The sequence below is a fragment of the Pleurodeles waltl genome, chromosome 10, assembly GCF_031143425.1.
Source record: "Pleurodeles waltl isolate 20211129_DDA chromosome 10, aPleWal1.hap1.20221129, whole genome shotgun sequence".
NCBI classification, from domain to species: domain Eukaryota; kingdom Metazoa; phylum Chordata; class Amphibia; order Caudata; family Salamandridae; genus Pleurodeles; species Pleurodeles waltl.
The window spans coordinates 138,879,761-138,896,757 of NC_090449.1; the positions used below are offsets into that span (position 1 = coordinate 138,879,761).

The window sequence follows — 16,997 nt, forward strand, 5'->3', positions numbered from 1 at the left end:
TGTGTGTCAGTGTGACGTAGTGTGTGTGTTTGGGTGCATGCATGTATGCACGGTTGTGGGGGTAAGTGTGGGGGAGTGTGGAATTACTACGGGAGGGGTGGTGGTGGGGTGAGAATGTTGTAAGGGGTGGGGGCTCTTGGATGTGGGGGGGAGGGGTGGAGGAGTTGTCTACTGGCAACAGGAATGCAAATTCCTGTTGCCAGTAGTCTTTCCACCAGGGTTTTTGCGGCGATGCTATCGCCATGAAAACCGCGGTGGAAAGGGGACTCGTAATACTGCTGGCGGTCTTAGGTGGACCGTGGGATTGGAAATGCTTATCTCTGGCTAGGCGCTCTGACCGCCCTGGCAGTTTGAATGGGAAAGTGGCGGTTCAGCACAGGCCGAACCACGACACTCGTAATATGGCAGTCCACACCGCCGGCCCGTTTGGTGATGGGACCGCCACCGCGAGTCTGGCGGTCTGAAGACTGTCAGACTTGTAACAAGGGCCATAGACTCGCTGCATGGTTTTGAGAGCTTCTCAGATTTCGAAGAGCTCAATTGGACCCTCAAATAAACCTCTCACCTCAGTCTAGAGAGGGCTGTGTATTCACCACAGACCCACAGAGGATCAGGTGGAAGAAGAGATGCATCTGCAAGCTGTTGCTTTCAGTCTCCCACCACACCAAGCCTGCAGTGCATCTTCTGGGGTAAATCGGGTGGGTGCTTTAGGGGCCAGAATGCCAGGCTGCCTGTTGTCAATATGGTGGACACCACAGGGCTCCCTACCTCCATCGCCCACAAATAATCTTCATATGGATGGTACTTTCCATGGTAAACGGCTCTCCAGTGGCATATCTGGGACACCTCTGGTTGCAGTGGATGGCATCGGGGATGTCAGTATTAAAACAGCCAGGCAGGAATAAAGCTGTTCGGGGATGCATCCTTCTCCATTCTCGTCTGTCATGCCCCTAAAGAGCTCTTTTAAAAATGACTTAATGGAGATGGTGTACAGTTGTACACCTCTGGAGTGTCTCAGCATATTCATGGAGCCCACTGGGTAACAATGTCAGTGTTTTCCTCATGACTGACGAAGCCGAAACACCCTCTCCGAATGCCCAGTAGCAGCAGCAGTGTGATCTGTATAGACAGTGTGAGGATTCTCATGTGTAGGCTGGACTGGCTCCTCAAAACTACAAAAATATGCAGTCATAACTGAGAAGAAAGCCAAGCAACCACCAGCAATAGAGATAGGAAGGGCCAACCTGAATGTAAGTAAAACTCACCGTACATACAAAGTATTTATGCTTCAGCATCTTTGCATGTCATTGGCTATTGGTTACTCCCTTGTTGCAATTTGGAAGTACTGAAAATAATGAGGTGCATTTATCCAACTGAGTTGAACTATTGTCATAAGAAGGAGTTAAGGGGTGAGACAGTAGATGTTTTACTGCATTAAATTGTACCTAGGGCTGATTGAACTTTGAGCTCCAGAGAAAACTAGCATTGGCAAAGCCAGCAGGATGGACTTTTTGATAATAGTGGGGCAACTCTGTACATGTTGCCCAAAATGTCCTAGAAAGAAAATCTCATCGTAAAGCAGCACCTGAGCTATAGCATCATGGGATCTGTGAGTAGGGCCTTCTATGTAATACATGTTGTGTTGGCTTAGTAAACATGTACTCTGAAACAGCATGTGCAAAGGATTCAGAAGTTTGCCTTGTAAGTGGTGAACTTAAAAAGCATACACAGCAAAATATTGCTTTACATATACAACTTACAAAGGGCCAGTATTTTTTTTTTAAAGAAAGCCTAAGTGCAAAGGCGTCTTTAGTTTGTGAACAAAAAAAGGACGTATATTGAATGTCATCCTGACAGCAAAGTAAAGCACACCAACCCACTTCTTAACCAAAAACACCATTAACCAGTAATCCAACTGCTGTTATGTTCGTAAAGTAAAAACATTAAAGAACACACTGACTCAATTACTACAAATGATGTTATACTTGAAATCTAAGAAAAGGACTACTTGACGCCCCTTAACCTAAAGCTGATGGGAACACAAATGAGCTAATGTAACCGTCCGCTAAATGGCTTGGTCTTGATAGACAGCCCATCCAAGCCATTTCAGACAATGACAGAGACGTGAAAGCCAGTGGCCGAGCAGTGCTGGTCCTAAGTCCTTTATACTTCTCTTGTCCTTTTTTTCAGGAATTGCTGACATGAGGTTTTCTAGGCAGCTAAAGCTATCAGCAAATACACCTAAAAAGCTGAGGTTAATAGTAAGAGCTGTAAAAGCGAGATTATGTAGCACACACAAGTCCTACTCTTTTCAACATTTTCTGAAAGATCTTTGCAATTCCTTAATATAATAATCGGTTATTCTTTATTTATACGGGTACTTTTTGAGTGTCCGGATTCTGCATTTTCCAAGTCCCTGTGAGGTAAGCGAGAGCTGAGCTGGCTCTGGAGGGTGTGACCTGTCCTGTGTTCCCTCGTTGCCCGTCCCTCCCTGGTTGTCACGTGAAGCTATGAGAGCGGTGTCTGTTTGCACTTTTACCGTTGTACCTGTTGACAAGGAGCCTGCCACTGCGGCCATCAAACGCTGCTTCCATAAAAGGCGAGGTCAGAGCGGCTGCAGCCACGGCAGGGCCTCGGTGACGTCACCGATACTCAGGGGCACTGAGGTTGGACTGCCACGGGCTAACTAGAGCGCAGTCCGCGCGCAAAGGTGGCACTAACACACCCTGGGAAGGATTTACGCTGAGTTTCTGGACCGAGTTACACGTTAGCACGCACAGTGAGGCATAAGCAGGGCAGGTACTCTCCGGCACTCAGGACCTGTGCTTCTTTATTAGAAGGGGAGAGTACCTGCACTTCTCAGCACTGATACCACACATTAGATGGGGGAGTACCTGCACTTCTCAGCACTGATACCACACATTAGATGGGGGAGTACCTGCACTTCTCAGCACTGATACCACACATTAGATGGGGGAGTACCTGCCCTTCTCAGCACTGATACCACACATTAGATGGGGGAGTACCCGCCCTTCTCAGCACTGATACCACACATTAGATGGGGGAGTACCCGCCCTTCTCAAGAAATAACAGGTTCAGTAAATAGTGAGAAGCTACACATCTATGCATGTAAAACCCTGGGCAGGAGGCAGTGGATTAAATGCCTGTGTGGAGTGTGCTATAACCACATTTTCCGGTATTTTGCACCCAGGGAAGGCCGAATAAAAAACTTGAGTAAATTCAGTGAGAGGCAAGCGCTCCTGGGATCCTTTAGAGTCTAAAGGGCTGCAAAAACATTTACAGCAGGTATTCGATGTATTTTGAACCCGATTATTACTCGTGTTTAAAAACCATAGGTACGAAGTGGGCGTTTTCCAAGTGTTATTTTTTAAGGCTTGCTCGACCCTAGGCCCTGATAAAAGGTGTTAATTAGTAGTCAGTTCTGTGGTACACATTTCATCGTCCTAGCAGATTGGAACCTGTGACGTTCGTTCACCTCGTACACACATGTCGAGAATTGATCCGCTAGCCCGCCATACTTTTATACTGGCCCAGATTTTTGACGTTCAATTTTTTGAATGAGCGGGCTTAGCAAGCAATTCGCTACTGTCCATTCATTTGCACAGTGCTAGACGTGTCCTGAGATGGACTCAGTCCTAGGAAATGTAATCTGCTTTAATGAGCTGGATTTATAGTCCCAAAGGATCTGAGTGATACAAAGTGTGAGCTTCAAGCCTAGTTTTTTCACTTTTTCCTTGAAACTGCCACTTAACAAATATCCCAGCTACCATTTCCTTCCCATAAAACTTGCCTTTCTCTGATCCTCATTCATTCATCTTGCCACATAGCCCACACCCTTCATCCCCACTAAAACAAGCATTTGCAATGCAATGGGTCTCGCATTTGCTCGAGTTAGAACTATTAGCGTTGTTAACTCCTAACCAGACTCTTCTTGCCACATAAATTGAAAATGAAAAGTAAAACAGTTTTGCATAAGTGAGCCAATTGAAAGCGCCACAGCATCAGCGTGAAGCAGCACACCAAAGGAAAAAGAAGTTTGCTTGCAGTCAAACATATCGGCAAATGTGCAGCTAGGGCATCAGAAGGAGGACAGATTTAAGGATTGTGGTTTATTAAAAACAAAATATTCCCTTTGGATAAGGTATGAAACCTTGCGAAAAAACAGAATTGCCGCCCGCTGCTCACATAAGCCTTGAGAGGATGGGCTCTCCATCTCTATTTTGAATACGAATGAGCAGCCAGACTCTCCAATGAATGAGGCAGGTAGATAGTGAGTCCCGTAAACAGCGACCGTTTTCCCTTTGCACTCTGGGTCTCCTGAGGGTCACATCTAGGGCTTGATCATTTCAACGGAATCAACCAGGAAACACGACCATGCAAAACTGTTCTATTTAAATGTGTTGGCCAAGCACATCAAACACCATTGTTTCATCACTCTCTGAGCTATAAACAGCATAAACACCCACTAGTATCATTCCTCCTAGCACTGGCTAAACAAGAACCACAGTGTGGCAACAGATAGAATACTCTCTATCCTTTCTAAGCATTGCCCAGGGAATTTGAAGGCTTTGCACTGGAAATGCAGCACACTGGTTTCCAAAACAACAAAAGCACATTCAGAACCTTTAAAACATGTTTTCTCCATTTTGGACACAAGGTTTTAATTTGACCCTTTAGCCACTATAGTGAACAAAAGAATAGTGCGGCAAAGTGATATTGTTGGCTCATGTAAAGCAAACAGAATACATTTGGTAGAGTGATGACCTGCACCAGGAGGACATAGAAGACTGGCCTGCTTTAGTTAAGCTGGCTTCATCACTGCAGTTACACTATTGTTGCATCCTGTTTAATAAGCACTGATTTAGGATGGCTCAGCATCCTCAACTCTCAGCATCCTTCTAGGTGGACTCTTGAGGCTTGAAGACCAGTTCAGAGGCAACTAAACACACAAGCTCTAGGATCCTCTGCCTTCTATCTCATATGGAAGCTGAAGAGCTATACAAGTACTGTACCCACCTCTGGCGGGACGTGGCGGGTCTGCTTCAGCTGCTTTTAAGGAAGTATCCTTTTTGATTTTTAAGCATCCTGTCTTGTGGATCCAGGTCAAGGAAGTAGGTGACATTTCGCTGCCTGGAGCAGCCCTGCTGCATTTCTTTCTCAAGTGCCTTTGTCTCATGGCCCAGTTTCTGCTGCCACCGAGGTTGGACAGGGCCGGAAAACAAGCCCTTGCAGCTCCTGCAGTGCTGGGGGTGACTTTTCAGGGCGCTCCCTCAACCATTCAGTAGCGGCCCCATTTAGGCCATGGTCATTGACTGTGTGTGAGATGAAGGGCCCCTCCTTACATTCTGATGGTGGGGGGGTTCCATCACTTTGCGTTACGCCATTCGGGCTTCAGGGATGTATCTGCCTGGAAGCGGCTGCATCACAACAGCAAGCTAATGTGAAGGCCTCACTTCCTTTTCTGGGGTATGGTACGGTGATAGCAGACGGGGAGGCGCTGCCCCTCCTGGATATACAATGCCCTTTTGCAATAGTGTTAAAAGAGGCAGATTTCACTGCCCTTTCATAAATCCATCAGCAGATGGAACTTCAGAAAGTTGCTGTTCAGGCCACATCAGTCCTTTTGTTGCTTCCAATGAGTTCTTCAGTCTGATAACGAATTCAGCTTATACAATAATAGCTCTTCTTCTGTATACCTGTAACCTTAATTAAAATATATATTCTACATCAGTTCCCTACCTGCCTCAAAGGATACCGAAGGCATCTGGCAAAGAACGTGTCCCAGCAAAGTCTAAACACTGCACAATGGAAGTATTTGTTGCGAATGGCAAAAATCATTCCCAAATATTTATTAATATATCTATTCAATGATCAGTCTATTTGCATCGCAGCGCTTTGCAGACTACAAGAAGAACATCCCAACACCAATAGAGCAAATGGAGGGCGTTACTGTGCTAATGGTGTGGTCGTGCTAGAGTTTTCTGGTGCGCTGCAGTACCACTGGTGAGGCGCTCCCAGACTCTGGTACGTCCATGTCCTGGTCTCGAGGATTCCATCATAGACCAGCATCTTGGGGAGTTCTGAAAAGGTGGGCGGGTGATAAGGTTCCACAAACGACAAGACTCGTGATTCTTCAGGTAAGGAGTTGCGTGTATTAATTATAGAAGGTAAAAAGTGCCTTTGCAGTGGGACCGCTCAGGTCCATTCGAAGCCACACTTTTAAGTACAATGAGTGCGTGCGTAGTGACAGGTTTTTGTCACTCCCTTTAAAGTCCCTAATGCAACTGCTTACCTTTGAGTTGGGTCGCTGTGATGTGACGACAGGGGAGGATAGCAGCCGGCGCTGGGGTGATACTGCACACCTCGGGTGATGGAGCTCTGAGTGACAGGCAGGCAGCTGGGGCTTGGGGAATTTAAAAGGCGCGAGCGGGATCTCGATTGGTGGAACTCGTCTCAGTGTCGTCATAATCGAAACCAGCGTGAATGATTTACGAGTTCCGCATTTATGGCACAACCTTTAGGCTCCCAGCTTATCTCATTTATTGCTGTCGTACCCCTTAGCGAATAAAATATATTTACAGCATCGACGCTATCTTGGAAACTTTAACCCCGTGGGCTGACCTCGCCTCCTGCTGACACCCCTTTACCTGTGAATGTGCTGTAGCAAAGTCTGTCCAGGCTTGTGTGTTTCCATATAAGGACAGTTGCATGAATGTTTTTTGTTTTCTTACATCCCATAAATATTCTCTCAACGTGACTCTTTCTAGCAAGGCTACACATTCTGAATTGGCCCAGTATTATGAACCAACCTAGAGACATCAAGCAGGCCCTCATCCGGTGTTCCAGGAAAGATCCCCCCTCTTTCGAGTCACACCTGGTTAAACCCCAGGGATTTGCACGATGAAGAGACCTGTGATGGGCAAAATGACAGAAACAGGGTGCAGTACAACTCTGTCCAAAACACATTCCTCATTTTGGCCCCACAGACTCCAATTGCAGAAAATAAATACGTTCCAGGGTGTAACTGCAATGGATTTACCCTTGGTGATTTTGCCCAAGCTCAGGTCGTAGCCCTTGAGAGCCCATTAAGAGCAGTGCGGTTACTTATTTTTTACATATATGTGAATATATCATGTTATACCCCGCTTTATGAGACGTCTAATCACTGTAACTAATATAATATACTATTACCTAATCTAATAGTGCTCAATTTAAATAACTCGGAAGGATAAAAGGCTGAGTGGGCATTGAAACATTCATCCTAGTCACTGACCTCAACAAGAAGGATTAGTCTCCTTCAGGTCTTAAAATCAAAATATTTAGATTGTTTTCATTAAGACATTGCCGTGTAGAGAACAGACCTATCGTGTATACCCAGGGCTCTGACAGCATGTAATACTATCTAGGATATAATATGTACTTTTGCTTAGTAATTTTGCATTTGATATTGCATATGTGGTCTTCTTTATTTATTTTTATAGCTATGCACAAAGGCCAGTGTTAGTAACGGCCTCTTATAGGTGGACTTCTTAGACTTTTAAATGGGTAATTAAATAGTTAGTCCTTGGTGATTTTGGAAGCTCAGTACTGTGGCGGGTTACAATTACAATTCTTCAGTTTGTTTAATGTAGACTTCAAAATTCATGGTGGGTTTTGAAAGCCATACCTTTGGGTGGATTGCACCTGTTACTTCTCTCTGCTGACTCCATTGATTATCAGCACCCTAGCAGTTCTATCTGATGGTTTGTGTGGTGGTGTTTAATATTGCACCTACAACACTTCTAGCTGGATCCCCTACACTTTTAACCACTAGTGACTTGGGACTCCATGCCTTTATGTGGGTTTCACCTACTTCATTGATATCTAGGTGGACTCCACAGCCACTTATTTCCTGGGGCTTTCATGAAACTATAACTGCTTGATGGCTTTGGAAGCTGGATGTTACAATGCCATTTGAATGTAATGTTCTTAATTCACTGGTGGACGCTAGAAGCTCTGTCTCTGTCGTTCTGTGGGTTACTGCTACCCCACTTTGAAATGTATTTGTTAGCTCTCAGTTCCCTTGTGCTTTCTGCATTCCCCTGTGTGAAATGCTTCCAATACCGTTAGGGGTACTGCAGAGATTCATAGCTACTGGATATGTGTACCACGCCTCTCTAGTTTTCTGGTGATATTTTTTCCTGTCGGTCCCATTTCTATCTCTATGATAAACCCGCACCAGAAAAAAAGTTCTCCATCTCTTCCCTACATTCCGGCTCCCATTTCACTTCTTAGATAGATCTTGTCACCCTCTTCCCTCTCCTTCACCATAACCCTTGCCTCTTCCCCATAGTGCAAGCCTTCACACCCCATCCCAAATAATATCCCCTCATTACACTTATTTCCCCCTTCTTCAATTATCATCCCCTTCTATGTCTCTTACCCTCCACCTCAAATAATCATATACTTCACCTTAACCGGCCTGCACTGCCCTTGTCCTACTCTGCCCCTATCATGCACCCAACTTACCCCCACACCACCCCCCTAAACCTCTGTACATATCCTTCCCTTTCTCTGCTCTTTAATATCTCAGCTCTTAACTTACACATTACATGTAGTACCTGCTTTCAGACATTTCTGTCTCATTCTAGTCCTCTTTGTCCCCTAACACACACTTTACTTCTGACTCCTACACTTGTCTTGGCCATTCCAGTCTGCAGTCTTAGAAGTCTCCTTGAGATATAATTAGTTGTACTTTCTGTGCAACACAAAGATGTTTCCATGGGCTATTATTCTGTATCACGTTTTGTACAGCTGGCATCTCACAAAAGCACATAACCAGTTTCTACATGTCCGTCTTGCTTACTTGACTTCATACACTCCATATTGACTATCCTCTTCATACCTGAGAGTACCTTGGCACTGGCTCTAATTCACCAATTCAGGAAAAATCTATTCTGCTTTCCTTAATCTATGGCTGACAGGGTACAGTAGCATCACCCTTTTGCCTGAAGGCTGTAATTCAAAACAAGGGTAAAATTCCAAAAACTCTGCCTAGAGCATGACAATCTGCATGCACATCACTTGAATACTTTGGAATATTAATGATAACCAACGAGACACTGAAGGTCAACCAATAGTATAGATAAGTATTGGTAACGCCAATAGGTCTTGCCTTTATGAGATATATTGGCTTTGTTATAGTGGAGTGGTCTGGTGTGGCATTGTGTGGGGCGGAGTGGCACTGTGTGGTGTGGAGTAGCACTGTGTGTTGAGGATTGGTATTGTGTGGCCTGGTATGGAGTGGCATTGTGTGGTGTGAAGTGGATCAGCATTGTGTGGCGTGGAGCCGCATTGACTAGAGCGGCATTGAGTGCAGTGGAATTGCATTGTGTGGCTTGGCATGGAGAGGCATTGAGTGGAGTGGCATTTTATGATGTGGAGTGGGTTGCCGCAGAGCACTTCAGTGCCTCACCAGGGTTAATAAGTGCTATTATAAATACAATTATAATTGAGTGGAGTGGAATGGAATGGCATTGTGTGGCATGCATTAGACTTGCACAGTGTGGAGTGGAATGGAGTGGAGTGCCATTGAGTGGAGCAGCATGCCCCAGAGCACTTTAATTCCTCATCAGTGGCAGAGAGCTCTATCTATATAAAAACAATTACTGTTGAATAGAGTGGCATTGAGTGGAGTACAGTGGCATTGTGTGTAGTGGAGCTGAGTGGCATTGTTTGGCTTGGAGTGGAATGGCATGTGGCATGGAGTAGAATTGTTTATGGAGTTGCATTGAGCAGAGTGGCATTGTGCGGCTTGGAGTAGGCTGGCATGTGGCGAGCTTTGCCACTGTGTGGAGTGGAGTGCAGATGTGTGACATGGTGTGGAGTAGAGTGGCATTAGGTGGTGTGGAGTGCCATTGTGTGGAGTGGCATTGGGTGACATTGAGTGGCATTCTGTGGCGTGTAGTTGAGTAGAGTGGAGTGGCATTGAGTAACATAAAGTGGATGGCATTGGGTGGAGTTGCATTGTGTGGTATGGAAAGTCGCCAGAGTTTAAATTGAATTGCCCTATAGGGCCTCAAGTCCTTGTAGTATATCAATGCAATTATAATACAATATGTTACCAATTATCTTGACTTATAATCTATGTAAAAATCTGATGCCTTTGCTCCGATGCAGGAGATTGTTAGTGTGCACAACACTTCTGCGTAAACTGGTTCATTTACAAATAAATGTATTTTATCCAGGGAACGGCTAGTGGGCAAGGGAGCAACATATATCATAGTAGTAGAAGATAACGGAGATCGAGCCAGGTGGCGGCAGTGTTGTGGAGCTACAAATGTTGAAAACCGTCTCCTAACAGGAGTAGCAGATGTGATTAGTACTCAATCATGATAGAGAATGATAGCGAGTAACAATCACCTTGTTGTAAAAAGAAGCAAACAGAACAGAAAGTTGGAGGTTTAAACCAAAGAGATTCCAGAGTTGAACATTTGGGAGCTCGGTGACGGATCTCTCAGATGTTGAGCTACAGGGGGTGACAGATGAAGAAGCAACATGGAGCAGAGGTGTGGGACGGGAAGAAGAAATAATACCTCAATCAGGTGCAGATGGAGGACACTAAGATGAACCAATCTATCCTTGGTCCATGCTCACAGACAGAAAAAGAAGTAACACCCGGCACATGCTGGCCAATTAGGAGGCAGGAGTGAAGAGTGACAATAATGCCAACGAATGGTAAACATAGGAGGGGCTCCAAGCTCTTTATAGTAAATATTGGCCTCTGCTGGCAAGCAAGACCTAAAAATGAATCCACAGACAATGATTCTGGCCCGCTGATGAATCACTTTTGACAGCAGTGTAGCAACATAGTTTTCTCATTTTGCTGTGATTCTTTTCCTCTTGTGTCCAATGAGAAATTGTATCATTGAGTCGAAGAACATGGAGTGGTGAGGACTTTTTGCCTCCCCCTCTGTCGTGGGACTGTTTATCAGGCTGGAATATTGGGGACACTGAGCCACCCAGCAGGATTCTTCTTTTATGACTAAGCATGGACAGAGCTAACTCTCGTTACGCCGGCAACAGCACACTATTGTTGTTTCTATACAGAAGGGAGCAAAGTCTGACAGTAGCCATGCACACTCATTAACCTGCTCAGCCATAAACCATTAATTCTAGATCCTCCATTGTTTCACTCCCAATATTTTTTGCCATCCTGCACCTGTTTGCTGCTTGTTCATGCTAGGTTATGTCATTCAAATGTGACATGGACACAATCTCTCGACGAGATATACTCACAGCTGTAGTTAAGTTGTATTGTCTGTAATGTGTACACAGGATCCTCATATATATTGCTTTCTGTGTCCTTCTTAAGACCTACTGCTGTAGCCATGCATTCACCCAAATGCATTCTCCACTCATCCATCCATCTCTCCATTCACCCATACACCATCTTTCCAGTCATCCATTTACTTTACCATCAGCCATCCGATCATCATCCAGCCACCATCTAGTCACACTATTTTTCAAATAATTATTTTTTTAGATAATTACTTATAATTTTCCTGAAGTTAAAGGTTTCTGTCCCTACAGATGTACTGAATGTAATAATCTTTATACATGTAAAATATATTTTACATTGTTTATGAGTTGCAGTGATGTAACAGATCACAGTGATTTCTTTGTGAGGTTCATGCTCATGGATCATTATAGTGCAGAGGTCTTTAAACTGGAGGAGGGGGGGCATCTCTTTAACGTAAAACAAATGAGCAACAGTTGCCCACTCCTTAATGGGCCAGCACTAACATTTCATTGTCATTCATACCCTGGCTTGGAGTAGGTGTCAAACGGGATGATGCCAAATAATCCTCAAACTCCGCCCCCATACACACAATTTCCGACAAAGAAACAAACTGTGGATATGTTTAAACTTTAGTAGACCTGGTTGACCAGAATAGGATGTTTGGCAATCATATGTTTGATTGCATTTTTAAATGAGATAACATAACTTAACTGCAATGTTTAAATGTGTTTAAACATAGTTAAACGTTGTCAATTGTATAGCATAATTGTGAAAGAATGTTTTCATTATGGGGGGGCACGATGATTTTTTTTCCCCACTCAGGGGGCGCAACTTAAAAAAGTTTGAAGACCACTGTTATAGTGGCTTTCATGCTCGCAGAGACTGTGAGATTGTTCTTCCAGACACCTAGCAAGCAAAATATATGCATGGAGGTACTACTGCAATTGTTAAAATATTTTAAAAACAGCATTTTCATATTCGAACTCTACAAGGTCATTTAGGCGTGCGTAGTTTTATTTCCATCTTTTGCAAAGTACTATGTTGTAAAGCTTTACGCTTTGCGGCATTTTTGCATTACAATCGTGACTTCTGGCAGTTTATTTAGCAAAAGGTAAACCTAAAATAGGTTTTTAAAACCTGTACATTTGAAATATCCACACAAGATCACACTTGTTTACAATATGCACATTTATTTTATCTGGTTTACTTTTCTTCTTTGCGAAAATAATGCTTCACAGCTTTTTCAGATTGAATGTACCACAGTTATTGGGAAATACAGTGTTTACAAGAACCGCAGTACAGTTTATACATTTAGGACAAATTACTTTCAGGCTACACATACCAAGGAATGCCAAAACACTTGTGCAAACGCGAACACGGATTTTTTAAACCGAATGAGATGCATTTACAACCACACTGACTGCCAATGGGTACATCTGGTATCTTTTCTTAGGGATAAAAAGGCATTCCAAAACTAGGAACACTGGTATAATGAAGTAATTGTTATTTTAGAAACACATGGTTGTACAAAAGATTTATATGGAGCAGCTCTTTACACCAGTAGAGTACCATCATCTCTTTTTTCTAATGCCCTCCAATGTTTTAAATGTCGAATTGGGGTAAAAAATACAAAGTATAAAAATATAAAGCCTCATCTGTGGTTGCTTTGATGTTTGTTTCTCCACAAATTATGGTGGTCCACTTAGAAGCATTTGCGGTGGACGATGGAAGGGCCAGACTCATCGTACTCCTGCTTGCTGATCCACATCTGCTGGAAGGTGGACAGGGAGGCCAGGATGGAGCCACCGATCCAGACAGAGTACTTACGTTCAGGTGGAGCAATGATCTGTGTAAGAAAGACAGAAGAATTATACATATGTGTATGTGTGTGTGTGTGTGTGTGTGTGTACCAACAATCTTTGCTACAGAGTGACGGAGACAGCATTTTCAGATAGTGTTCTATATCTTGAATAGCTACAGGTAGTAGCAAATATAAAGATGTACTCGGGTCTTCCATGAGACATCATCTGCTATCACAGGGGAGTACTTTTCCTACTAATGATAAACGTTTGCTCTATTCATCCTTTAATCTTTTCCCCATCATCATTTATACTTGGAGGAGTTGCAATCTTAAAGCATTTGTTGCCAGTGCAAGCAGAGATTGAGCCTATGTGTGATGTTCAGTGCAGAGCGCATGGATTTGGGAGGTGTGTCTAGACGCAAGAAGCAAAAAAATAAAAAATGTAGAATTGGGCATCTGGTTTATGGCTGCCCCTCAATGCATATTTTCAAACCTGAATTTGTAATTTCAGCAATATTATTTTTACATGATAAATATATACATTTGCTAATTTGATTCGTGTTGATAAATAGGATGGTGTGGTAGTTCTCAGATCATTTGGCACCTCTTAATAAATAGGTCCAGTGGAAAAACGGAGATACAATTCAATAAGATGTATCTGGTCAATTCTACTGACAACACCAAGCAAAGTATGTATTCTGGGGAGATTCGTAAAAGTCAAAATAAATTTGGTGTTCACATTTTTGCACTAAAGGCACGGAAAGTAGAAATCACTCAGTCATAAAGAAAACTTCTACATTTTGTAGGGAACTGGACCTGAAGTGTTACAGTGTCAGTCTCTTGTGAAATGTGCAATAAATGTTACATGCCCAGACCTGTAAACGCAGTGCATTTGCTGCCCCGCAAATGGTATGAAAACTGGCCTGGGAGTGAAGGGCTCTCTGTATGTGTTCACAATCACTGCATGATAGTTACCTATCCAGTACACTAGCTGCTAAACTTTTTGTTCAAGCACATATGATGCTGGCCTACCTTATTTGTTAATTATGCCAGGTGCATGTTTGAATGAAGCATCTTATATCATTCATTTTCTAATGGTAAACAAAACTGAAGTCGGTGTAAATGAGGTCTCTGTAAGGTCTGGGGGGATTGGGAATGTGATGAGGAAAATCCCTACCTTGCATTTGGGGAAAATGTGAAGCATCCTAGTTAGATGCATGGTGAGTATTATCAGCAGTATTTTTTGCACCCAGAAATTGGGCATGTCAGACAGAAGCACTTTTAATGGCATTCTGGACCTACACCATCCAAGTGGAGTGAGAAGCTAGTTTTATGATGTTAATGGCAAGTGGTCTATGGACAGTGTCTCATCCTATAGACAAATGTCATAAATAATTATTGGTGGGAAATCAGAATCCGTGAGCATCTTTGATTTCCAATTATGATTCCTTTTAATGGCGTAAAAGATCATGATATTTTCTTTGGGCTTCTGAAGTGGTCTGCCTCATTACCAATTGTATTTAATTTGTAATACACCTCTATTCATCTGCATCCAGATGGCAGAGAAATACATCTGTGTCATAGGTGCCCGGATCCCACTCAGCTTGAAACCTGAGTGAATGCACACTTCTTTACACTTAACTCCACAGAATTTATTTGAGGATTGTTGGACTTTTTGGTTTTTGCAGGGTCATCCCCAGTCTTTTGCCTCCTGTCTCCTATTTTTTCTGACCTGTTGCCGTTGGCTTTTGAACTCTGAGCCCTTTACCACTGCTAACCAGTGCTAAAGTGCATATGCTCTCTGTGTAAAATTGTATGTAATTGGCTTATCCATGATTGACATATTTGATTTATTAGTAAATCCCTAGTACATTGCACTAGAGGTGCCCAGGGTCTGTAAATCAAATGCTACTAGTGGGCCTGCAGCACTGGTTGTGCCACCCACATAAGTAGCTCTGTAATCATGTCTCAGACCTCCCACTGCAGTGTCTGTGTGTGCAGTTTTAACTGTAAATTCGACTTGGCAAGTGTACCCACTTGCCAGGCCTAAACCTTCCCTTTTCTTACATGTCAGACACACCACGGTAGGCCCTAAGTAGCCCCAAGGGCAGGGTGCAGTGTATGGTTAAGGTAGGTCATATAGTGATGTGGTTTATATGTCCTGACAGTGAAATATTGTTAAATTTGTTTTTCACTGTTGCAAGGCCTGTCCCTCTTATAGGTTAACATGGGGGCTACCTTTAAATCTGATTAAAGTGTAGATTCCCTCTGGGAGTGGATGGACATGTGGAGTTTGGGGTCTCTGAGCTCACAATTTAAAAATACCTCTTTTAATAAAGTTGATTTTAAGATTGTGTGTTTGAAAATGCCACTTTGAAAAAGTGAGCATTTTCTTGCTTATACCATTTCTGTGACTCTGCCTGTTTGTGGATTCCCTGTCTGGGTCCGTTTGACAGTTGGGCTGGTTGCCCCTCACACTAGACAGTGACACAAAGGGAGCTGGGGTGTAGCCTGCATATCCTGATGAGCCATCTGTGCTAGGAGGGAGGGGAGGAGTGGTCACTCACACCTGAAAGGGCTGTGCCTGCCCTCACACAATGCAGTTTCCAACCCGCCGGTGAGTGTATGGGGCCTGGCCTGGGCAAGGCAGGAGTTCACATTCAAAAGAGACTTTACTTTGAAGTAGGCCTACTTCAAAGGAGAAATTGGGTATAAAAAGGGCACCCAAAACCACAGACTTTAGAAACACTTCTGGAACCAAGAGGAACCTCTGCCTGGAGAAGAGCTGAATAGCTGAGGAAGAAGAGCTGCCCCGCCTGTGACTGTGCTTTGTGGAGCTATGCTGCAGTTGCTGCTTCTGCCAGAGTAAGAGGGCAAAGACTGGACTTTGTGTGCCTTCCATCTTGAGAAGAAATCTCCAAGGGCTTGATCTAGAGCGTGCCTCCTGTTGTTTGAAGTCTCAGGGTCAGCAAAGACTTCTCTCTGCCAGCACCTGGAGTCTCTGGAGAGACTCCTACTCTGCTGTGGTGCCCATCCAGTTCCTGGGACCCTGAATGGAGAAGCTGGCATTTAAGGACAAGAAAATCCACGCACAGAGCTCCATGCGGGGAAAAGATTGACGCAAATCCGATCTATGGCTGAAAAAACGATGCGCCGCCGGCTCCACAGCTGAGAAACGACGATCACAGGAAACGCGACCAAAAAATCGATGCACGGAGCAGGAAAAACAACGCGCAGCATCGCTGACGGAGGCTGGGAGATCACAACCTGCGCTGCGTGATTTCCGGATCATCGTGTGGCTGGATTTTCGACTCATGTACCGCCGTGCAGAGTTATTTTTGACGCACACCCGCCCGTGTAGGGTTATTTTTGACGCACACCAGGTACATTTTCACTTTAGCAGCGCTAGTGTGTGTTTAAAACTACGTAAAGACTCTTTTTGCATTTTTATTGATAACTTGACTTGTGTATTGTGGATTTTTGTCGTTTTGGTCTTGTTTTGTTTAGATAAATATTTCCTATTTTTCTAAACCTGTGTTGTGTCATTTTGTAGTGTTTTCATTAAGCTACTGTGTGTGTTGGTACAAATACTTTATACCTAGCACTCTGAAGTTAAGCCTACTGCTCTGCCAAGCTACCAAGGGGGTAAGCAGGGGTTAGCTGAGGGTGATACTCTTTTACCCTGACTAGAGTGAGGGTCCTTGCTTGAACAGGGGGTAACCTGATTGTCAACCAAAGACCCCATTTCTAACATTGGTGATCAGTGGTTGGGATTTGGACTTGTATTTGTACTTGACATACAGTGATTAAGTGTACACTACTGTTTTGAGTTCAGACCACTACATGACCGCATAGTACTTGTCTTGTGATTCAGCTTTTTGTTCTCTGATGTCC

The 16,997-nt window shown here is 43.8% G+C and overlaps 2 protein-coding genes across 2 annotated transcripts in view; both read right to left on the bottom strand.

The window, feature by feature from the left end:
- LOC138261234 (actin, cytoplasmic 1-like) overlaps positions 1–6,446 on the bottom strand; it is a 33,643-nt gene extending 27,197 nt beyond the window's left edge. Inside the window, exon 1 of the mRNA XM_069209998.1 lies at positions 6,314–6,446. The gene's annotated coding sequence lies outside the window, so the exon portion shown is untranslated. The remainder of the gene's footprint in view (positions 1–6,313) is intronic.
- A 6,026-nt stretch (positions 6,447–12,472) lies between these two features.
- Positions 12,473–16,997, bottom strand: part of LOC138261235 (actin, cytoplasmic 1-like) — a 34,388-nt gene continuing 29,863 nt past the window's right edge. The window contains exon 6 of the mRNA XM_069209999.1: positions 12,473–13,148. Within this exon, the coding sequence (XP_069066100.1) occupies positions 13,005–13,148 (144 nt within the window). The 3' untranslated portion in view covers positions 12,473–13,004. The remainder of the gene's footprint in view (positions 13,149–16,997) is intronic.